This window comes from Tympanuchus pallidicinctus, unplaced genomic scaffold (genome assembly GCF_026119805.1).
Source record: "Tympanuchus pallidicinctus isolate F22 unplaced genomic scaffold, pur_lepc_1.0 scaffold3, whole genome shotgun sequence".
Classification (NCBI taxonomy): Eukaryota; Metazoa; Chordata; class Aves; order Galliformes; family Phasianidae; genus Tympanuchus; species Tympanuchus pallidicinctus.
In genome coordinates, this window is record NW_026294747.1 from 37,334,863 (window position 1) to 37,359,591 (window position 24,729).

General features: G+C 43.4%; 2 protein-coding genes across 5 annotated transcripts; one reads left to right on the forward strand and one right to left on the reverse strand.

Moving 5' to 3' along the window:
* Positions 1-466: 466 nt before the first annotated feature.
* On the forward strand, positions 467-6,112 carry EIF2B2 (eukaryotic translation initiation factor 2B subunit beta). Its single transcript, XM_052696043.1, has 8 exons — positions 467-664; positions 1,259-1,379; positions 1,925-2,073; positions 2,663-2,826; positions 3,108-3,203; positions 3,800-3,937; positions 4,619-4,685; positions 5,657-6,112. The coding sequence occupies exons 1-8, from the start codon at positions 502-504 to the stop codon at positions 5,812-5,814; spliced, it is 1,056 nt and encodes a 351-aa protein (XP_052552003.1). The 5' UTR covers positions 467-501; the 3' UTR covers positions 5,815-6,112.
* A 930-nt stretch (positions 6,113-7,042) lies between these two features.
* On the reverse strand, positions 7,043-24,525 carry MLH3 (mutL homolog 3). Of its 4 annotated transcripts, none has more exons than XM_052696032.1 (12): positions 24,280-24,525; positions 20,595-23,935; positions 16,668-16,738; positions 15,593-15,697; positions 13,839-13,911; positions 13,095-13,166; positions 11,986-12,094; positions 9,731-9,890; positions 9,209-9,232; positions 8,946-9,024; positions 8,040-8,117; positions 7,043-7,489 (listed from the first exon to the last, which is right to left on the reverse strand). In XM_052696032.1, the coding sequence occupies exons 2-11, from the start codon at positions 23,875-23,877 to the stop codon at positions 8,062-8,064; spliced, it is 4,032 nt and encodes a 1,343-aa protein (XP_052551992.1). In that variant the 5' UTR covers positions 23,878-23,935; positions 24,280-24,525; the 3' UTR covers positions 7,043-7,489; positions 8,040-8,061. The 4 variants fall into 4 exon arrangements, with proteins under 4 accessions (XP_052551992.1, XP_052551991.1, XP_052551993.1 ...); XM_052696031.1 differs by having other exon boundaries at positions 8,040-8,191; positions 24,280-24,524; XM_052696033.1 differs by lacking the exon at positions 24,280-24,525 and having other exon boundaries at positions 8,040-8,191; positions 20,595-22,742; positions 23,368-23,490.
* Positions 24,526-24,729: the final 204 nt, after the last annotated feature.

Here is a 24,729-nt window from a genome sequence, read left to right on the forward strand (position 1 = left end):
ACACCGGAGCAGCCCGGGCGCTGGGCGCGAGCTGCCGCGGTACATCGCCGAGGCGCCGCTGGTGTCCGGCTGGCAGCCTGCTCTGCTTCCTCGGCCCAGCAGAGCGGCGGGCCGGAGCGGCGCTGCAGCGTTGCGCCGTGGCCGCGGCGCGCCGGGAAGCGGACGAGACGGAGCCGCATTCCTGCCTTATCCAGGCGCTGCCAGCGGGAAGGGCCGGGCCGCCGGGAGCTGCGCCCTTCCAGCCGGTTTGCTTTGGCTCCCTGCGCCACGAGCGCGACCCGCTCCAAAGTCAATGCCTCGGGCGGGCTCTTCCCGCCGCCTGGGTCCGGGTCGCCGCCCGTCTCCCGAGTAACGAGGGCGCCGGCAGCCCCGGCCCCGCGCCTCTCATTGGCCGCGCCGCTGCGGGGCGGGAGCAGCGCCGCAGTGTCCGCCAATGGGGCGGGAGAGGGGCGGAAGCGGAAGAGTTTCTCCCGCCCGTGCGGCGGTGTCGCGGCCGTCGCCATGCCGGGTGCCGCCGAGCGCGGCTCGGAGCTGTCGGAGCAGATCGAGGCTTTCGTGTCGCGGCTGCGGGGCGGCGGGCAGAGGCCGCGCTCTGAGGACACGGCGCGGCAGACGCTGTCGCTGCTGCGAAAGATTATCGCGCACGGGCGGTGGGGATGGGCCGGTGAGGGCCGGGCTGCGGCCTGGCGGGGGGAGGGCGGCAGCGGGGAGCCCCGGGAGCTTTGGGGGCGGGGCTCCGAGCGTGGCCGGCGGGGTCCGGGCTCCCTCTGAGTCGCCCGTGTCTGTCCGCGCTCCTCGCCCACCCCGAGACTGTCAGAGCTGTGCCGTGGGCTGGGACTGGGCTTGGGCTTCCTTCTTTTGTCGGCAGAAGCTGTTTCTGTATGCAGTTCCTCGCAAAAGCTTCTTGGGATGTGGCTCCCACTTTTAGGTAGTTAATTTCAGCGTCCCGAGTTTGCCATCCTGTGCATGGGGTATACGTAAAGGTCTTTCTAAAAGCTCGGGATGTCAGTCAGAATGCTGCTCATCTCACCTGCAGACGAATTTCCTCTTTCTCCATACTCATCTCTTATGATCTTTCATAGGTTCCAAGTCTGCATTGTATGCAGGTGATTCACATTACCCAAAAATCCTCTGGTGCAAACTGTGGCGTTGCTTTTTGCACACGTCTGTGCTTTGCCTTGGCGCTGTGTTACTGGTGTCTGACATGTGCACAGGGCAGCCGCAGGCAGTTTATAACTGAGACTGTGCCCTCTTTCAGGGGAGCTGATGGATCTGATCCGGACGGAGGGCCAGCGGATGACAGCAGCACAGCCATCCGAGACCACAGTGGGCAACATGGTGCGGCGTGTGCTGAAGGTCATTCGGGAGGAGTATGGCCGGTGAGGTGCTCCTTGTGCTCTCTCTGCCCCTCCAAGAACCCAAAGCAGGCTCCTGCAGAGTGTTTTGCTTCTGTGAGATTGCTTTTATCACCCGCTGTTCCATGTTCCAGCATCTTCTACAGAGGGATTTGATAAGCTTAATAATAGAGGGAAGAGCACCACTACCAATGGACCAGTGGTTTTCAAAATAGCTGATGACATTTCCTTTAGTAGATGCAAAAGCTCCCCTCCCCAGAGCAGTTTGGGTTCTGACCTGGCCATTTCTATTGCATCCCCAGGAAGGTCTGTTCCACTGCAGCAGTAGCTGTGAGTACTGCTCTCCACCTGCTGAGCTTGGATGCAGCTTTGGGAAGCGCTCACTGGCAGAGCTTCAGGTTCTGCCAGAGATGGCTAGGCAAGCTCTTTGGTGTGACATGACCCCTGCATATGGTTTTCCTTCCTCTCCATTCACACCCACGTGCTGTGCTGTGGGGATTCTAGCTGCTTTGTGTTAGGCTCTGCACCTGCATGCTCTCCTGAGGCTGAAGGGCTCTTTTTCTCTGCAGACTTCATGGGCGTAGTGAGGAAAGTGATCAGCAAGATTCCCTGCACAAACTTCTGACCTCTGGAGGACTGAGTGAGGATTTCAGCACTCCTTACCCTTCTCTCAGAGCAAACGTTATTGAAGCTATCAATGAGCTGCTAATAGAGCTAGGTATGGGGCGGGGCTAAAATAGCTCATGAACAGAGATCTCTATGGGATGGGGCTGATGCTTCCTTTTGCTCTTACCTGGAAAGATGACAACAAAGAACTGGGTGGTTTAATCTGAAGTAATGGGAATAGGTGTGCTTTTTTTGGTTCAAAGAAGCATCAGAAACAGGGGTGTTTGCCCTTGCTATTGGTTTTTTGGGAAGTCTTAAACTGAGCCCTGTGAAGTAGAGTATCAGCAGTCTGCCAAGGTTGGACATAATCCCAATAAGCATTATTTCACCCTTTTGCCCAAAGTACTGTGATGTGTTTTTCTTATCCTACAACCTTATCGTACAACAGACATGTAGAGCTCCTCCTGAAGCCTAGGTCTCCTTTGTACACGGTTGTAATGCTGCTGAACTGTAAAACTGGAACATCCATCATGTGGGCATGGTGCTTGTCTGGTGCTGGCACAGCCCACTTCTGTAGTGATGGAGCTTCTGCTCTACCAGAATTTGTAGAGTCACTCTGGTAAAATATGTTACTGAAGCACAGCTGCACAGATGTTGCTTTTGCTGGCTTCTTTTCCACTCATAACTTCATTCTGTTACAGAGGGCACCACCGATAACATTGCCATGCAGGCACTGGAGCACATCCATTCCAACGAGGTGATCATGACCATCGGCTACTCACGCACTGTTGAGGCCTTCCTGAAGGAAGCTGCCCGCAAACGGAAGTTCCAGGTCATTGTGGCAGAGTGTGCACCTTTCTGTCAGGTAAGGCCCAGGCTGTGTTGTCATACTGCATATACACATATTGTTGTATCTGGAGACAAGCTGTCAGCAGAACACCTGCTGAAGCGGAACGTTACAGGAATGCTTCTGCAGTTGAAAGATTAAAGACGACTCGTTGCTCTGCTCTCTGTCCTTCAGTCTGAGGGCTGTGTTTGTGGTCCGCTGCTTGATGTTTTCTGCAGTTCAGACAGGGATTGAGTGCTCTACAACTGCAGTGCAGGAGCTGGGTTTCAGGGACACAATTATATTCTCCCTCTTCTCAGGGCCATGAAATGGCTGTCCGACTATCTGAAGAGAACATCGAAACTACGGTCATGAGTGATGCCGCTATTTTTGCTGTCATGTCTCGAGTCAACAAGGTAAGGAGGGCTTTGCTACTGGTGGGAGTTCGTGGCAGGTTTGGTGCTTGGGCCTTCCAAATCACCTACAGATCCTATCTGTGATTTATGTTTTTCTTCAGCGATACTCAAAATTGTAATAATCCCTGTTTACAGATAGGGAGATGTTGTGCAATCCCTAATAATTGTGATGACTCTATCAGCATAGTGATAGGATTTTCTGCCTTCGTCGCTAATGATCAGAAAAGTTGTGAGAATCCAACCCAGGAGAGCAATCAATCAAATGACCTGCACAAGCTTACTTTTTAGGCTTGTAGCAGAACAGGGAACACAATCCAGCTTCTGCATGGTAGTCTCTGCAGTAGAGCATACGTTTGTCCTGTAAGTTCTCTATGCTGGCATCACTGTGCTGGAGTTGTGCTCTTGTTGGGAGAGGAACATATTGGTGCAGAGCCAAAGCCACACGAAACAGATCAGGCATCCAGGTGCCCTGCAACTCCAGCTGCTTGCTGACTGCTCTGACAAACTCCATCTTACTCAGAAGGGTGTCAGCCAGGAAGCTCATCTTCCTCGGTTTGCTGTGGTAGATGCTCTCTAATGCTAATTTGTCTTTTAAGGTTATCATTGGTACAAAGACAATCCTGGCCAACGGTGCACTGATTGCTGTGAGTGGGACTCACACTCTGGCACTAGCAGCTAAACACCACTCCACACCACTTATTGTATGTGCCCCCATGTTCAAGCTCTCACCCCAGGTAAGCACAGCACCTCTTCAGTTCTGCACCTTCTTTAAAGAGAGATAAGGGGGTGATATTTGCTTGTGAAAGCTTAGGGTGGACAGCACCACATGGCCCAAGGTAGGATTGGTAGATGAGTCATCTCCTCCATGTAGTGCTGTTATTTCAGATAGGAGATCTTCACCCAGATCTGGCACAGGTCAAGGTCTCAAAGCTCTCCCTGCAATGCTAAATTCTTTGCAAAATCTGCTGAGTAATAGGCGCACAGAGTATAAGGTTGCCACTAGATGAGTGAGCCAATGCTACCAGAGAGTGACATCACCATTCTTTTTCTTCTGTGTATATTTTTAGAAGTGAAAGATCCTTTGTACCTACAGAAATGGCAGATGGAGATGCCCTCTATTTCCTATGCTCAGTATTTTCAGTGTTGTCAGATTAAATTGCAGACTGAAAAGTCACTGCTCTGGTTCCCTAGGCATTGCAAAAGGACAGACAGGCCACAGGAGGTTCTAGAAGTTCCTTTCACTGTAGATGCTACTGAAGTACTGGGCATGGGTACTATGTGATTGTTGTAAAGAGCTTTATTGTTTCCTGGCAAATCTTCCACTGCTTCAGTTCCTTCTAGCACCCAGGATGTTTTCACTAGGATAATGAGATGCTCTTTATTTTCTTGACCTTCTTGTACTCTGTCTCATTCAGTTCCCTAATGAAGAAGATTCATTCCACAAGTTTGTGTCACCACAAGAAGTGCTGCCATTCACAGAAGGTACTGGTCAAGCCAGTCCAGGCAATGGTTGTTTTATATTCTATTTTATATTATAAAATATATTTGTTGTTTTGTTGGGGGTTTTTTTTGGTTTTTTTTTGTTTGTTTGTTTTAATATTTGGTACAAAATGTTAATGTAACACTGTCTGAGACCCCAAATCATTTCCTATTATCTTGAGGGGAAAAAAAAAAAGTGCTGGGAACCATTCCATTTTATATGTAGCTTTTTTACTATAGAGAATACAGAAGAGTTTTTTTGGAACATTATCCATCTTTTTAGTTTTGCTTCTGGTCTGCATTGTTCAGCATTTTATTGTAGGATTGTGATAATGGTGCCAGACAGGTGGCAATTTCCTGTGGGACACAACAGATGCCCAACAATGAATGCAGCTTGCTCTTCTTCCTAAAACTCACATAATTTCTTGAAACTTTGTTACTGAGTTTCAACAATCAGATCAGGTATTTCTGCAGTGAGTTTTCCACTCCAGTGTCCTCTTTAGAAAGGTGGCTGCTCACAGTCTCCCCCTTTCAGTAGGAATGTTACTTTCAATGACACATTTTTGTGTGATAGACTTCTGAAACTATTAATATATTAAGTTTGGCTCAGGTTTGTTTTTGGCCTTAGGAGCTTTTGTTTAGGTGGTAACTCTGGCGGCACTGGGATACAAATTCTACTTCCAATCAGCAGGCTTGCTATGAGTTAGTAAATCTGCATCAGAGAGGATCTGGGGCTGCTATCAGTAAAAACTACCAAAAGAGCAGAGGATGTTGCTCCAATCCAAGATTATTGTATACTTATAATTCAAAGGCATTGGTGAGGAACTTGGAAAGGATTCAGGATATTCCAGTAAGGACTTCAGGACGTCATGGGCCCAACCAGTTTCTCTAGGAACTCAGGAAGACGTGCAGAAGGCTAAATATACTTTCTTTGGTTTGCTTATGTCTTAATACTGCTGCTCTTTTCTTTTCAGGAGAGATCCTGGCAAAGACTAATGTTCACTGCCCAGTGTTTGACTACGTCCCTCCAGAGCTCATTACTCTCTTCATTTCTAACATTGGGGGTAATGCACCTTCTTACATCTACCGCCTCATGAGTGAGCTCTACCATCCAGATGACTATGAACTCTAACACCAAGAAGCGCATTACTGTCCAAACTTGTCCAGTCTTTCTCTTTAGAAAGAGACAGCAGCTAATTAAAGCAGATGTTGCAAAGGTAAGTTGCTGTTGGGAACTGGTAGGGAATATGCTCGGTGCAACCTTACCTACCAAAAAGCAGCAGAAGACAGTTCTTGTACTTGTCCTGAACCCTCTGCTTTGTTACGAGCCACGTGAAGATGCCTACCAATTTTGAAGCAGCAAAATGTCATTTTCTGGGGCAGCTGCGCTGTTATTTCAAAGAGTGCTGCAATAAATGCTGTTTACAGTGCTCTCAGTGTTAATTATTTTCCACGCAGAATTAGTTTCCTTAAATAATCAGGGTTTTATGAGTGCAGTGAGCTGCCTGTACTTGTGCTGCAGAAGTAAGGTTAACGCATGCTTTCACCCAAAATGTAAGTGCCAGTGACCTCGTGCTTCAAAACTGAACTTTTGGTAGATCTTTTGGACAAGTTTTGTTAAGCTACTGAAATACAAATCAGTTATTTGGAAAATGCTGGAACAGAAATTCCATTCTTGATGAAAGGTAGACTTCAGAAGGCCTGCCAGCAAGTTTGTTCGCCTCTGCATCGGAAGGCAAAACTCAAGTTCTTGCTTCTCTGATTTTAATCTGAGGGCCTTCCCTCTCCTTTACTACCGGGTGACTGATTATTCTTCTTGGGTGGACATCTTGTCTCATTCTGAAGCTTCATGCTTTTTGTGAGGGGCAGCATAGAACGGCTTAGAAATCTCAGGCTCTCGCAGTGTGATCAGATCATTTTGTAGTCCCTTTTAGCAATGTTTGTTAATACACTACATCACAGCTGAGGCACCAAAGGAAAGAAGCTTCCACTCCTTGCTTTGTTTTATGCAGAACAAAGATACCAGTGATTATCATTTACTGTTTTAAAACAATCATGTCCTGTCTAGCTCAGAATGTGATACAAAATAGAACTGGAACCTGAGGAAAGAAAACTGTCTGCCTATTGTAAGAAATGCAATGAACTGTTTAGTTGTTTCTGTACACTGATAAAGTGGGACTATGGTAGGGTTTAGAAATCATTCACTCAAGAATGCAAACTGCAGGGAAGTGGGAGAAAACAGCTGGGTGTGTCACTGATTGCCTAGTTAAAAAGACATAGGCCTACCTAAGCCTATGTCAAACCTGTTTTTTACTAAGAAGCTGGTCAGTCCTCATTCCAACCACTGTCAGAAACCTAAGGAAAGTTTAATTAATTTTATTAATAAATACCTCTTCCATTTCAAACACTCTAAAATACATTAATTAAAAGTCTCTGGCCATGCTTGCAGTAACTGTGACTGGATGCAACTTCTTGACATCAGTAGTCAAGCACTGACATGTGACTCAGGTTTACAACACAGTTCCTTAGTGCTGAAGATGCTTCTCCAAGCTCCAAGAGTGGGCTTCTGCCACGTTCTTCTGGCTGGTCTCTTCTTAGGTCAGTGCTCAGGGCAAAACTTTGGTTACTGCGCTGGCTTGAGAACATTGCTCCACACAAGATGTTATTTAACAACAAGAGAACCTGGATTGTGCCAACACTTATGGAATCTGCAGTTTGTAGCCTTACCTTTTTAGGTTAGGGTCTTTGTTTCCAAACAGTTGCCATGCTCGCACCATTTTCCGCAGTCTCGCCAAGTTAGGTTTAGCCTGGAGGGAGAAAAGTGAAGCAGCGTCATAAGTAAACCAACTTCAGTGCCTCCACACTCTTATCTAATAGAAACATTCCCATTTTTTCATGTCTAATTCAAAGTCCCACATGATTTCCCACAGAAGCTAATTTAGTAACTTATTATAGTATATTTGCAAAAGGGAAAGAGTTAGGATTTTTTATGGCATCTTCAACTTTGGGGCAGCAGGTGTTTAATCTTTAGCATCTTTGCTCCCGGCAGAATATCCGCATTTCCGTGTTTTCAAAGTTTTACACTCATAAACTGAACTGCTTTAAATACATGCTCAACTTTAAACATTAGTTGACTCCATTCAAGTCAGTGCAGTCATTCAAATGGAACATGGTAAAATCATTGCCAAAGTTTTTGCAGAACAGAGGCTTAATTCTCTCAAGTTTTATTTTGCTAATAACAGCTACATAAAAGTTCAAGTGAGATGCAGCAGTGGTGGTTCAATTTCTAACACGCATACATGAGATGCCTCCGATAATGCAGAGCGTACTGCTCCCTGCCGGTACCCCACGCAGTACCTGCGTTTCCTGCTGTAGATGGTCAATATCTGCAAGGGGCATCATGGAAGGTCTTCCATGAGCACACTGGAAGGGCAGCTGGCAAGATGACAAAGCTTCCATGAGCCGACAGCTCTCTTCTGAAGTCAAACTGTCATTAAACTTAATAGCTCCTGGAACAAAATGAAATTCCTGCACATGCTGCCAGAGAGAATTCAAACCACCCAACAGACCTCCCTCCACAACTGCTACTTACAAAGAAAATAAGGCAGCTCCCAAAGACAGACTAACAGCAAAAGCTGGCTTAAGGCTTAGCTCAATTAACCACACTATTGCATAACAATCAGCTATATAAAGCCTAAACTGTTTCATCTAATCCAATTCTAATGGATTGCAGGATTATTAGATTCCAGCTTTTCAGATGGTGTTGTAATAGACTTTTTTTAGGGCTGAAGATGCAATCAGCTCACATGCCAAGAGATAGTAGAACCAGAAGATAGCCCTTATCAATTCTATAGAACTGATATGAGTTCTATACACTTGCCACTGACAGGCATGAGCTCCAAAAGCAAACGCCAGCCCTGCCGCTAAGTCCTTTCTCACAAGTGGGCTCTTAATGGCATCCAGAGAAAATTAAAGCAGAACATTACAAGAAGTGTCTGTTATCTTTAGCTTCCACAAATTCACAAGGCTATCTGCAATCTCTGTCTTGCCTTTTAGCCACGAAAGCCATTCTTTAGAATGTAGTGACACACCATGAAAATGGGCTGTTATCTCCTCATCCCTATGAAACAGTCTGTAACCCTGCAATTCCTGCAAACACATTCTGAAACCACTACCCCAGGAATTATGTCATCAGGAAATAGCAAGGCTAAAAAATAAATGGACGAATGTACATGTGTAAATGGAAATGTACAGTTTCCTTACCGTGACAGGCTTGGGAAGCTAACACCTTCAGAAATGTCAGAGGCATTGTCCCTCGTGCTCCTCCCGTGGTCTGCACTAGCTAAAATTAGTACGAGAACATCATCTTACATTCCATTTAATATGAAGAATGAGGAGAATTGTAACAAGAATGAGCTTCAAATGTCCTAAATCTACATCTCTGGTGTTTAACACACTTATTCCCCCTGGTTCTTTCAATAAGCTTTGCGTTACTGCAGTCAACTTTAGAAGCAGAAGCTACTCACCTCAACTTGTTCCTTAATAAACTCCTGAAAACAAAAAGGTAAGACAGTAAGTTGGTATTTCTCACTTTTACTGCCCATATCCCCCTTCTCCACATCTGTGTATAATTTAAGTTCTGGATACACCTCAGGAAAAATGATGCAGTTTCTTGTACACTGACCACAGATAAAGATTCAGGTGCAAGTCCTGATCTCCCCAAGTCTTTTCAGACTTGAATCTAATTACTTGGTTTCTCTGCATCAGTTTCCTTAAAAGGATGAGCAGAAAACTGATTAAACATCTGATCTGCCTACTACATTTCTTTGCTTTTCCACTATCTCAAGTTTGAAACAGATTTCTGTCATTTCTGTTATAGTTCAGGGATTTCAACTATAGGACTGTTTAGCTACTAAAAGAGATGGCACCTACACTGGCCAAGAGAACTTCTTTGCCTCTCTTGTAAGAAAGATATGCTATACTTTGGGCCTTTAACACAGAAAAAAAGCCAGTATCACAAATTGCTTTGCTCCATATCCACCGCTGACCTCCACAATGCTTTTATTGACAGGTTGTCTTTTCCGTCGTAGTTCATTGGCCTCTCTTTCTGTAAAACACAGTGGCACTTTCTTCACTAGAATCAAGGAGTTGTTGGTCTCAGGAAATGATAATTCAAGGCCCAGATCCTTCAAATTTTTGTAGCAGCACCTGAAGAAAAAATAAAATAACAACCAAAACAAGTAAGACAGAAGCAGCTACTTCCTGACAGCTTAAATGGATATTTGTGTAGTCTCTGTGTTTCTTCCTAAAAGTTTCTGATCTTGAAAATCATACTTCAGATTCCAGTTAATTTTGCCCTTTTACTCTGCATTCTACTCCAATTTTTCACTCCAATCAACTATGCATATTGTATGTTCCTCAGCCACAAGATCTAGGTACAATTTTTCTGTAATTCACAGAGAGCTTTACATTTAAATGTATAAATTTTTGTTTTCTAAAGATTCACAAGATGTCTGATTCAAGGAAAAAATATCACACAAATAGCAACACTACACATCCTCCAAACATTAAAGTTATGCACTACAAAGACTGATTTAAGTGTAGCCTAAAAAACAGTGATTTCAATTGACACATAACAGCAAATACTTATGACAGAAAAATATTTTAAGAGATTTATGCTAGTCTAAAGAACTCATGTCCTGTTAAATAAGGCAAAGAGAGCCAAGGAAAGAACAACCTTTAATTAATCTGACACGTCTCCCTATGGATGGAAAAATACACAAAAAAGAGGAGAACTTGTCATCAAAAAGAGAAGAAACTGTCAGCAATCATTATCAAATAGTCTGATGTTTGTGTACACTTTGGTGATTTCTACATTAAACAGCAAAAATTCAAAAATCCCCTCTATGTTTCACTGTCATGGCAGTTCAATAAGCAAGCAGAGCAAGCAGTTTGTGCTGTCTATCAGCTGTAGCCAAAACCAACAGACAAAATACGAAGTGTGGATGTAACAGACAGAAGACAGGGGAACAATTGCATAGCAGCAGAAATCAGTGGGATGCTGACATTTGGTGTATTGTATTCAGTTTTGGCCATCAAAAGTAGATACAAAGATATTCAAAGATTAGTGTAAAAATAATTCAGAGTTGACCTAGAGGCACTAAAAATATTGTGATATTGGCAAGAATATCATTAAAGGATAGAAACAAAGGCATCCAAATATTGTTGAATTATGAGCAGCCACGGTTATATTCTCGCATTTTTCATACAGCAGGTGGTACATAATGGTCCTTCACACTTTCCTCTACAATTTCTGGTATTTGCCATTGTTACACAAAAGAGTTACCAAACATATACCAGTGATACTGTTATAATTGGAATACACCCAAAAAGGACATTCCACCAAACGAGTGTATCCCTAAAATAGGCAGCAATTTTAATAAAGAATGATTTAAAAGCTACTGAGTTTGCCAAAGGCATCACAAAAAAAAAGGAGAGTTTGAGAATAACAATGAAGGAGACCTGTGGAAGTTAGCAGAGAACTTCAGGGAGATTCAGGCTGGATGTTAGGAAATACTACTTGTTTGAAAGAGTGGTCAGGCACTGGAACGGGCTGCCCAGGGAAGTGGTGGAGTCACTGACCCTGGAGGCGTTCAAGGAATGTTTGGATTTTGTGTTGAGGGACATGGTTTAGTGAGAACTATTGGTGATTAGTGGATGGTTGGACTGGGTGATCTTGTAGGTCTTTTCCGACCTTGGTGTTTCTGTGATTCTGTGATTCTGTATCTAGTTCTAAACTGTTGCAATACAAAAGTTAAATTTCCTAATGGTAACTAGTACACCATTCTGAAACATTTGGGAAACAGTGCTCATTAGTTAGTCTTGGCAGACACCTAGAATTAAGGAATGCATTTTTGAAGGATTCACAGTACAAGCTTTCCATAGCCCATCCCTTTCCTCTCCAACAGTCTATTAAATCAGTTCCTGTATCTCTACTACGGGCACTGCACTCCGAGTCCCGGTCTCCAGACAGCAGGATCTGCTGGAGACTTTGGGACACTCCTCTGGCTCATGCATCACAGTTTCGCTTGCCAGGGGAACCACAGAATTTTGCAGTGGCACAGGGACGGCGCACCATGGGGCTTTGTCTCGAGATGCAATGATGTGCCCAAGAAGCACACCTATTTCCCACAGTATAGATACAGCCAACTGGTTTCTACTCAGGAAACAATCAACAGATGGGGTAACCTAGCAATATATTGAAATCTTCCCCCAAAGTTTAGCACTACCAGCCATTACCAACCATAGAATTCTTCTTTGTTCTTCTTTAACTTCAATCTCTAAAGGGGGAGAGACAGAGGAAGACAGAAATTTCTTTTTGCCGCATGCGGTAGCTTCCTTCTCATAGGAATCTGTGAATGAAACATTTAGAAATATGCCTCTTTGAATACTTATGCAGGCATTGCCCTTAATGACCCTATGGTTTGGCACATAATCTCTGTTTGGATTAGAAGTGACCACAAAATGCCTTCTCCTGAAACTTGTGGAGGACTGGGAATGTCACAAACTAGACATCTAGTCCCAGGGGAGAAGTTGGTTAATGCCACTTTGTTTTTTTCCCACCGGTTCCAAAAAAGAGTCACCCTAAATAGCAAGAAAAACCTACTGATATATTTAGTCCAACTCACACACAGCGATTTTTCCACAGAAAAATCTCTCATAAATGGCTAAATCAAAATACTACTCATTAAGCATCTCTCCCTTCAGTCTTCAACTTTATTCAGTACCTCACCGAAAGGAGCAGATTTCCTGGAAACCTCTCTGCAGGAACTGCACAGTATTTCTCAATGAAAGAGAAAGTCAGTGACTTTTAAGCACTTGATGGATAGTTGTGCTTTTTAGCACTGAAACCAATGGCTAATGGGCTTACAGAAAAGACCATTATCCCTTTGCAAACAGTTTCAGAATGTAAAAATTTTAGGCTTCAAGTGGGGCATTCAGCTAGAAAGGAACCAAACAAACTATGCTCTTTAGTCTGCACCCAATGTCTTATTCTTCACAGCATAATCACATACTCTTACTGATGTTTTTTCTATTTCCTGTTCATTGTTTTTCCTATCTGCCTTCCTACTCTTTCATTACATCAGGCCTATTTTAATTTGATGGGTCTGTGTGGGTAGGGTGCATATTTTCTATTTCTGGAAACACTGTAACCATTTTCAGCTACCAATACTATGACTGCTACAAATATTGAGTGGCTGCACTCTGCTAAAGATCAAGGCGGTGTTCTATTGGTTCCATAGAGCCCAGATTTATTCTCACGACACCTTAGTTAGCGAGCTTTCCCCTTAAGACAGCTCTTGTTTGCACATTCCTGTGCACTATCTTTCCTGAAACAATCTGCATTCTCACCTGCAATAAGCTGCTCCAGGCGGATCCGTTCATGAGCTGCATGTTGGTCCACCAAAACCAACAGGTTTCCACCTAAAAAACGCACCGCAAGAGATTAAAAATAGGTAACTTTGTACCCAACAGGCACACGGGTTGGAAAGAAGAAAATGACCGCTCCCTAGAGGCCACATTTACAAGATAAACAGCAGTAGGTTCTACATGTGTGAAGCGAGGGGAAGACCAGTGGCAGAACAAAGTCACTACAGAACTGAAATGGAATGATCCGAATGAGAAATTTAAATTAAGGGCAATTAGAAAATCTTGTCTATAGGAGTTCAACTCCTGTATATAGTCATAGTCATTTAAGTTATAGTCATTTAACTTCGGAACAAATGCTGAGGTCATCAACAATGGCTCTGTTCAATAGTGTCTTTAAAATGCTACAAAAATTACTGATTTTGAAAGCCTTTTCTACACAGCTTCAGTAAGCTGCAGCAACAGATATACCCAAACACTGCGAACAGTCTGAAAGATGTTAGTAATTTGAGTATAATCTATTCTTATAATACTAATCTGAAGGTAATAGGAACATTCAGTGATGTCCAAAATAAAGAGAAAGAAGGTCCAGGAAATTTCATATGAAGACTAACATTTTCCTCTACTTGCAGTATCATCTCAAAGCAAGAAACAATACAAGCAGGTCTGTGTTCTCTCTGCAGTTTAAGTGCACTTGAGAGCTACCTTAGTACCTATAGTAGCTCTTACCTTCCTTTTTATCCATTTCATTCCTGGTGTTGATTACACAAGCAATGAATTTATTGTCCACTTGCTGAAGAACCTGAAAGATACTCAGAACAATCACCACCCAGTTGTAACAGAAAGAGGTATTAGAAGGGGGACTAGAAATACATCTTTTCTCATCTCGAAGGCTGAAAGAATTTGGACTAGAAAAACCAACACTGTGAAATTATATAATTATTCCTTATAATGCAATGAGGGGCTAAATATGGAAAAGGCAGCGATTCTTCTAGCAAGGCTATAAGACAACACTAAAAGAAGGTCAAACGACCATAATTTGTCATGAAACAGTTCAGACTGGAATAAATAAGAAAGTTGCACAATATCCAATAAAATAATTCTGAATCTGTCTTTTGAAAGAGTTACAAGCACAAGAGCTTGTAATTAAGGAGGAAATTTACAGAATGGTGGTATAGAAGCTCCTGGAGCTGGGAATCAAAGCTGTTCACAGCCCGCAGGATATAAACAACCTTTTATAATTTGAGCTGTGTTTAAGGGTTTGTCCTAATCACTTGTAGTAACCAGGAAGCAACTTCTTCACTCTTTTTGTTATGCCTAACTTGCTTTTCAGAGTTGATTCTAACTTCCTCCCAACCAGCGTACATCAACCAGATCTACAGATGGAATACTGAGCAGCCATGCATCAAGCTTTCAGGATCTAATTTTTATATTTAAATTAACAGATGCAAAATAAGGAAGGAGTCTCCCTGAGTCAGAGGTACAGAGCCCGCTGTGAACACTGTCTTACAACACATGCATTATCCACCTCTTAGGTAAAAATGAATAGATGATCCTATTTCTTTGAAGGCATACGAGACATTAATCATTTTTTCTGTTTTTTTCCTTCTGTTTCACAGCTTTCTTCCCCTGCCTTTTTGAAACATAATTTGTTTCCTGTAATAACTTTATTTCTCTTGTTATTCCTGCACATGCAACATAAGGAAGGGAGAATCATTTCCATCCTTCTTCACCCTGACCTTAATATCACCAGGTCCAACCCAGTCAGAACCTTCAATCTCAAAGTCAGCAACCTGATCACATGAGAATAATGCCAGTTTGCAACCTGTTAGTCATTAATATGTAAGAGAGGGAGAGGATTCACCTGAAGATTTCTATAAATGCCAAGAATGTAAGCTGACGCCATACGTTTACATGAGCTTTTAAGTTAACTATTAAAATATACAACGAAAAAGCATTAAAATAGTTAGACTTCATGTTACAACGTTATTTTTAAGAATCACTTTTCAGAGCAGATATAAATCTTAAAAGGAAATTTCAAGTCTTTCCAGGAAATCTAGGATTTGCTTTTGAAATCGCTCTGCTTAAGAATTAAATTTCTTAAGTCAATAAACATAGAACCATGGGACACAGATTTCAGGAGACAATCAACTAGCAAATATTTACAAGAAATATAGAAAGCCAGCTGTTGAAATATCATTTAGTTAGCAGTGTTTCAAAGCAGCAACAAGGCTGCCTCTTCATTTATCCACGCAGCCAGTGAATTTCAGTCATTTTGCAGAGAGATGATTATCCAGACATGAAGATCTGGCTTGACGTGTGTCTGATGATATCATACACCAAGATTTCTGACTGTGTTTGTGAAAACTAAGGATATGATCTATTTCCCTAGATACCTCACTCCTACAAGGCAGAGACAACAGAAAATTCCAATGGCAGAGTGGGAATTATAGCATGAAAACTAGCAATAGTTCATGTTGTACCTGCATTGAATGAATCATGTCTTTGGTAAAACGATACGGATACAAAATATTATGAATTTTCACAGCAAGATTCTCAGCCTGACCGCTGGTCACATCAACAGCTATCTGTAAAAATAAAAGTGAATTACATGAATAGTTTATAGGCTCAAGCCACCTATGATGAACGTGGGGGAAAAAAAAAGGTCAGATTTGGGAAAAAAAACGTTCTGGAAACAGCTCTTCATATTGTGACAACCAAGCTTTCCACTCAGTCACAGCACTAGTCAAAGATACAATCTAGCAATCCCTCTGTTTCCATCCCCACTTATTTTCCCATCTGGGATAACCCACTAACTTCAGTGCATTCAGCTAATTGTGAATGCCTATCAGAAAACCTGATGCTGACTAGCAGCCTCGGTAAGCTCCCAGCAGAGTGAGTCTCAAAAAATGTATCACCCTACAATGACTCAGAGTCTGTCACTGTAACAGATGAACAGAACTGTTCCTTTTCAAAAATTCACCAGCAGGTGGTTTGTGACTCCATCTCCATTGTGTGCAGGTGGAAATGGTTACCTACGTAAGTTTACACACTTACAACATGATGATTAAAGATAATGCTGCCTCATGACAACAAAGGAAGTCTTTCTAACAGTTCCAACATTGTTTTCTCTCACATGCCATAGTCCTGCTAGGCTACAAAAACAACTACAGTAAACTAAACTTTTAAGACCCATTGCACCCAGAGGAGAAAGATGAGTTGTCCACAAAGAGGACAGACAATATATTACTATTTTGCCATCTGATAACCTTTTAATTTTAAGATGAACGTTTCTGTAAAGAAGAAGATTGCTTACAAGAATGTTTTGCTTTTGAAATGATGGAAGATAAAAGATTAGCCCAGTATCTGCTTCTCCAACTTTGAATACATGCACAAAAATGACATGTATATAAACCACCCGTAAAACATAATTGCAAGGTCTGCAGTCTAAAATATCACTGAATAAATTCTAAAGAACAGTCACAATACTTGCAGTTTTGGTCCCCACATCAGATAAAATAACTCCAGTGTTGGCATGAGATGCAAGATAACGCTTACCTCTGGGCAGCGAACAAAAACAGGGTTATCCCATTCTGAAAGCATGGCCTGCAGAGACTCGCCTTCACCACCTGGGAAGGGACACACAGATAACACAGGCACTACCATAAGCTGTCAGCAGAAGGTATGCTGGGTACCTCTCACTCACACAGGTGTAATTACATTTTTTTCCTTCAGTAAAATGGGAGAGTGTACAGGTAAATAATGGAGATGAGAGTGGGCTTCCCTATTGTTTGCTTTGTCTAGAAGAGACCCTGTGCAGCTTCCTGAGCATGCTGCAGCACAATTCCACAGGCCTTGAAAATGAGGAGGGAAAAAAAAAACCAAAAGAAAACAAATGAAGGACCTATTTAGCTACCCACTGCTTCTGGACAAAGCCACATACCTAAAAGGTGATTTCATCCGTTCTACCACAAAAAGAATGTGTGGATTGAAGCTATTTTTCACATTCCAAGGTTGGAATGAGTACAAAGAATGGACTAGGTAATTATTCCTTAAGCTATTGGCATCATTCAACAAAGACCTGGGTATTTAATCTGTAAATAAGTACCCCCTAACCTGCCTTCAACCCTCAGAGGTTTTTTTTCCAGTTCTAGATCTGAGATGACTCACACAGTCCCATTGTTAGCAGACCTTGAGTAACTCTGGGTTCCTGTTGGAACATCTGGGAGAATTCTTTCATTTGTTTTTACAGCAGTACACCGTGTCCTGGAAAGCTGCCCCTACCTCTCTGATCCTGACTTGCTAGAGTCTTCTCTTTTCGAGGTCTAGGAAGGAAGGGTAGCACAATCTCACTTCTAAAGGGATGGCACCTGCACTGAAACCCTAAGAACAACATAAATTTACTTCTGCAGATTCATCAGTGTGCAAAACCATAAAAGACTATACAATTACATTTTCATAAGTGAATGTATGCTTAGCCCTGGGTAAATTAGATTCTTATGCTGATTTGGCAATCTAGCATTAAGAAATAGCAGCACATCCATAAAAATTTTCAGATACACTTGTAGCTGGAAATGTGGCCTCTGCAAGACTGTCATTCTTTAAAACTGGCTACAGCCTTGATCACATAAGAATTACTTCAAGAATTAATGCAATCAGAAGTGTTACCCTAAGAGGAAAGAGAGGTCATACAGACAATCAAAACACTCTGGATTTCCCTCTTTTCAGGTGTGGCAGAGCTGTCAATCCGTTACCACCACCATCAATAGTTATCAGCAGTCATCAGCACCTTGTAAGACTGAAAACTACAAGCCAGTAAGACCATGTGAGATATCAAAGTTAGCCTAACAATGTTCCTACCCGCCCAGGAATGATTTAATGATATTACAAACCTGCACTGTTATCAAGATTATTAAGCGGCTCAGATTTCCAGCACAGTGGTAAACATTTCACCCTTCCTTTGGTACAATTCAGATTTCTATTCTTTGTGAAATAATAATGAATTAATAAAGTTCCTTTCTACTAAGAAATTAAGGGTGTGCATTCAGGAAACATGGCAGAGTGATAAAGCCAAAAGAAAAAAAAACACAAAAAAATCCACCGGCTGTGCGCTGATAAGCTCAGTAGGAAAAGGTTCTATGAGGTCCTGTGGCCAGTCCATAGACTCCTGAGTGTTGGCTTTATCCCAGAAAAGCCTGGTGATGGTTCTGCCCTGGGGGATAAGAATCCTCTCAAGAATCCAAACTGGCAGTTCAGCACAGGAAGGTAACTCAGCATCCAACTGTCACAAAACTCAGCCAGACTCTCCTACCTCACACTGGACAAGATGCCCTCATGCAATTCCTGGTGAACCGGGGCAAAATTAAGAATTCCATCTCATTTGGACTTTGATAGAACTTTTATAGTTATTGCCTCAAGGAGATATTATCTCTCAAGTTCACAGAACCATCTATCATTTATGTAAACAGGAGTCCAATGTTTTATACGTGTCACAAACAAAGAAAAGCATTTCCCTCCTTGTTGTAGGGGAAAGCCTTGCTCGGGACATACGTTGCTCATGAAGTTAGGATTTTCTTGTCTGACAGCCACTGAGAATTCAGAGCTCATAGAGGTATTATTAAAACTATTATTCTGACAGGTAACACCAGAATAGGTGCCAAGAATAACTTCTCTACCTTATACATGTAAACCATATGCAATTAGAACACTTGAATACTGAATTTCACTTGCCTCAATTACATTATTATCATATTGATGCAGAATATTGGGTTGTTCAGAAAGCCATTTGATTATGAAAAAAAAACACAAACCGTCATTAATTTTCCTGTAATGGTCAGCTTAATCAGTTCAAAGATGCCTAAGTGTAACCTACAAAATCTTACATTTCTCTTGAGCACACGGAGTACATGGCCTATGACTAGACAAGATGGCAGGCAGCTACTGCTGAGATGGAGATGGAGGATATCCATAATAATCATTAAGGTCAGAAAAGACCTCTAAGATAATCTAATCCAACCACCCACCTACCATCAGTGTTGCCTACTAAACCATGTTCCTCAGTACCACATCTACACATTCCTTGAACACCTCCAGGAATGGTGACTTCACCACTTCCCTGACCAGCCCATTCCAGAGCCTGACCACTCTTTCGGAGAAGTTTTTTCTAATATCCAGCCTGAGCCTCCGCTGGTGCATTTTGAGGCCATTCCCTCTCACCCTATTGCTGTTACCACAATCTCTTTTCAGAGAACTGTAGAAAGTGATAAGGTCCCCTCTGAGCCTCCTCTTCTCCAGACTAAACAATCCCAACTCCCTCAGCTGCTCCTCATAAGGCCAGTGCTCCGGTCCCCTCATCGGCTTTATTGTCCTTCTCTGAATGTGTTCCAGTGCCTCAGTGTCTTGTAGCAAGGGGCCCAAAACTGAATGCAGTACTCAAGTTGCAGCCTCACCAGAGTACAGGAGGACAATCACCTCTCTGTTCTTGCTGCCTATTTCTAATTCAAGCCAGGATGCCACTGGCCTTCTTGGCCACCTGGGCACACTGCTGGCTCATGTTCAGCCAAGTGTCAACCAACACCCTTGGGTCCTTTTCCTCTGCAAAGGATATGGATCCCCTGCAAGAGGACATGGATTATTCCTATATCTTTCTGTCTGCTACCAACCAGTGCAATTTCCCTAACCTTCAATACGCTATTCTTAATAAATCAGTGGCTTTGAAATTCAAAGTCAACTACAAAACACTGTTTTTCAATATAGTCACCTCCATTAGCCATGCATTTTTGCCAGCAGTGAACAAGAGCCTGCATGCCATACTTGTAAAAAAATCTGCCCCAGTGGAGGTGACACACTCTTGCTGTTACCTCTGCTGAAAGGCACCACCCACCATTTCACTGTGCTCACAGCCACTGTTGGGTCTCTACAAACGTTCAGCGAGAGTCAGTGAATTTCAGTGGGTGCAAGTTTTTCCACATGGAGGAAGTCAGTTCTTCCCCTCTGCTTCACATGCACTCCCATATCAGAAACCATTTTATCAGACTGCCCCTTTGCTGCCATCTGTCACACAGCAACTACATGCAATGGAATATTGGTGAGAGGTTCAACCTCTTCTGCTGTACCATCAACATCTGACTCTCATGTTAGTTATGGGCCAGCATAATAAAACAGAAGGAATTTGTTTCAGAGCAGCCTTTGTATATGACGGCAATTATTTACGACAGTGATTACAGTACATGTAATGATGCTTAGTGAAACCTAAGTGCTGATATTTCTTTTCACTATTTTGTTAAAAACCATCTTTTAACATCTTAACGTTAACATGTTTATTTCCAAAGTCACCAACACATTCTGTTTTCCAAACAGCTGCTATGAGTAAGGCCATGGATTTTTCAGTATGAGTGTCAGGTGCAACTACCAAAATATTCTATGCACCTAGCAGAACAAATACTGTTTTCCTCATCCCATTTTTATGACAACAAATCATCTTACCATTCTCTGCGACAACATTCACGGCCATTGTTGTTAAATCTTTAACGCAGGCAGCTGGAAACTCTTCAGGAGGAGTGTTGTAGGTGCTCAGTCCTGTTGTTTTATTGATGTAGATTGTCTTACCCAATAAAGCATCAAAATCTTGCAGCCAGTCTGAATTACGCAAATCATCTCTGGGATCACCTATTCTTGCATTATCCCCAGAGAATGCCAAGTTACTTGGGAAAGTCATGCAATGAACCTCAGGATCTTTCACATTTTGTTTTGATGATTCATCTAACATCCTTTCATCTTCACAGATGATGTCAATGCCATCTTTTTCTGCTGGAAATGGTAAAACGCTGCTTGCAGAGATTGTGTACTCTCCTTCAGTACTGCTGAGTGGTGACAGGCTAACAGTACATTTCCTGGACTCTGCTCTCAAATCATCTGATTGTGGGCAGGCATCCCTCTTAGAAATGCTGCAACCTTCCCTCATTTCTTCCACTGAAGATTTATACCTTTGACAAGGGTTATACAAAAAATCATTACTTGAAGATTCAAGATCAAAAGAGTGGTTATCTTTTCTACTTGAATCTGTTTGGAGTTGTTCACCCAGCTGTTTTACTGCTCGGTGATCACTTTTCATTTGGCGCAGTTTGAATGATAGGGATCCTGGAGATCTTTGACTACTCACGGTTTTTTTACTAACCTCTGAGTAATCAGACAACGTCAAAGGGCTGCGACAAAGGGCTCGCCTGTCCAGTGAAGTTTCTCCACTGCAGAGTAAAACTTCATCCAAAGATCTCAAAACATGGCTGTTACTATTAGAATCCAAAGTTGGAGTCTCACAAATGCTCAAGCGACCATGACTGTTATTCTGACTCCTTGAAAAGTCACAATTAGCTTGTACATTGGAAACTGGGAGACAGAATTCACTCTGCTCTGGTGATGGTGTTGGTAGCGTACACTTAACACGCCCATAATATCTCCTGAACTTTTCTAATGAACCCAGCTGCGTAGACAGGCTCAGCTTCTTGCAAGGCTGTGATCTTGGCTCAGCTATTTGCCTTCTAGGGCTTTTTACAGCTTTACTGTGAGGAATACGTGAAGATGTTGCCAGCGGCAAGTCTGACACATTTGATGTTTCATAATGTCTTTTACTGGTGGCAATGGACACATCTCTCCCATCACGTGCTTGACTTGGCAAACTCCTATTCTCTGACCTCTCATTTCCATCAGCCGTGCCAACTTCTCTGCTGCAGAGAGGTATACATTCTTTATTCACGTTACTGGAAATATACTTAGCATTTAAAGACTGAATCGGCAAACTCATTTTGTGCATGGAAGCGTGCTTGGCACTCACAGAACAAGCCCTACAGTGCATGTTTAATGCAAGATTTGTTTCTGTTTGTTTACGTTCACAGGGTGGCTCATTTTGCATGATACACGTTTTGAGGCCTAAGTGAGAACGCACTTTTTCTGGTACTGAACTAACAGTCCCTCTTCCAGCATTATCTATTACTTCAGTTGCTTCCCTGTCTCCTTCTCTTACATGAGGTAGTCTTATCAATGAACTTCCATAGACAGTTTCAGATTCCCCTGCTGTTTCAGTAGGGTCTTCTCTCTCAGATGGCCACCGAGTAAAAGTATCATTTGAGATACAAACCGTATTGCTTTTCTGCACAACTTTGTCTTGCTGGCTTCCTACGCCTTTTGCACAATTCTCAGCAAAACGCCGCAATTCATCACAACTGCCTTTTTTCATTATTTCTGATCTGGCTCCTTCAGTCAGGGAGGAATGGAGATTTTCTAAAGATTTCAGATGAGTATCACACCGTTTTTGGGAACTGATTGTGTCTTTTGGCTCCTGTTCCAACACATCACATACAATGAAATTAGAAGTGGTGTCATCTTTCTTGGACAGTGGAATCTCTGCTTTTTTGTTTCCACATTGACCAGAGAGTTCAGCAATCTTCTGATTTGAGGAAATTTCAGTTTCCTGTGTATTTGACTCTGTAGGATTTGAAGATTTTTTTCCCACTATGGATTTTCTTTTGACATCTTTTGATTGCAATTTACACACTTCATAGGAATCTATAATTTCATCACATGCTTTCTGAAAGTTTTCTTGGATGCTCTTATCCTCAGGGAGTGTGGATTTCATAACTGGAGCATTACACAAACAAAAATTATTATCCTCATTAAACTCTTTGATGTCCTCACAACAAGGTTCAACAAATAAATGTTCTCGTTTCAAAAACATTTTCACTCCTTCCTCTACACAAGCTAGAAGAACATCCCAGTTCTGGAACTCAATCAGAGTTTTTGCAGGTTCCAGAGACACATCGTAGTCACTGTACGCACAGGTCACATTGAGAACAAAGATCCCGTACAACTCTGGGCCACAGCGAAGGCGACCAGGACTTGAGGAACCCTGTCTGCTCACAGGGACACTTTTTGCCTTACAAATGACACTTTCTTTTCTTAATAAAAAGTCAATCAGTTTATGCAGTCTTGTCTTTAAAACAAGCCTTCTATTGACATACAAGAATTGCATATTCTTATTGTAATGTCCTTCAGTACTGATGTAACCACTTATCTCAAATCCCCCAGACTTATGCTTTATTTCTCTTAACTTCTGAGATCTGCCCAGCCCATATATTTGACAAAAACGAGAGTAAACGTCTCTTGTCTTAGGGAGCTGAAGCACCATAGAACAAGAAATATCATTCCTTAAAGAAAGTGAAACAGAGGGATGCATCAATGATATAGCCTCTACTTTCTGCCTCACCCTCTCAAATTCCAGCACAGGATCCATGCACCTCCTCCTCACTGGTAACTGATGGAACAGATTACACACGGTCACTGTCGTTCCGCCACTTGGCCTGCTCAATTCAGCTTCACAGACTTCCAGTGCATGCCCATTGTGAAACAGTTTCACAAAAGTTTTTGCGGTCTTGCTGCTCTTAGATGAAACTTCCACAACACTGGCCATGTTTGCTATGCTTGCCAGAGCCTCCCCTCTGAAGCCGTAGAACGTCAGCTTCTCTAAGTCTGCCACTGAGCTGCACTTACTAGTGAAGTACCGCTTTCCCATTTTACTTAAGTCATCCCTCCCCATGCCGGAGCCATTATCCACCACCTGGATCTTAAAAGCTTCCAAATCCACCCTAACAGCTACACACGTTGCTTTGGCATCGATGCTGTTGAAGACAAGCTCCTCAACACACTGCCCCAGCGAGGTGACCGCCACTCCAGAGCGCAGCCTGGCTTGCACGTCCTCTGCCAACTGCTTGATCATGGCAAAAGCAGGCAGGAGAGAAACTCGGCAAACTGCAGGGAGATCACGGCTCCGTGTTCTTGATAACAGCCGCACAGGTGGGGAGGGGGAAAAAAAAAGGAAAAAAAAAAAAAGGAAGAGTGAAGAAATTATCGAGGGCTTGATTTTTTTTCTCTAGTATTTAAAGGCCCAGCCTCTGCGTGTACACCAGCCAGTGCCTCCAATGCACACGGCCAGAAGCCGGTCCGTGCACCCAACAGCACACACTTCCCAAACGCAGCGTAAGTCAAGGAAAATCTGACAGCAGTGAGGCCAAACTCACACGGCCTGCAAGCACAGGGCCTCTGCGCCCGTTAGCACCGCAAACAGGCAATAAGCATCACCAAAGGGCCGGGCTGCGAGCTGCCGTCCCCTCACTTTTACCTCTTTCTCCTCCCGTTACAGTAGCGAAGCAAGAAGGCGAGCTGGGGGAGCTGCGCACTGGAGGAAAGCGCGCTCGCCTCGGCAACCAGCGGGCCCTGAGGGCGCGAGCTCCCCGCCCCGCCGCCGGCACTGCCCCTCCCGGCTCGCGGGGTTGCGGGCGGGGCGGGGCGGGGGAGCCCCTCAACGGCCGCGGCTCGAGCCCAACCGTCGCTGGGCCCGGCACGCGGCGCCCGCTGCAGAGCAGCGCAGAGGCAGCCGGGCGGGGAGCACAAGGCGCATGCGCGCGACGCCCCGGAGGCTGGGCTGCGGCTCGCGACACGGAACCGCGGCTCCGGGCGGGCGGTGCACGATGGGAGCTGTAGTTTCCCACCGCCCCCGTGAGGACAGGGAAGGAGCAGGGAGACCGGCCCCGACAGGGTGCCACCGCGTCCAGACAGCCACAGTCAACTC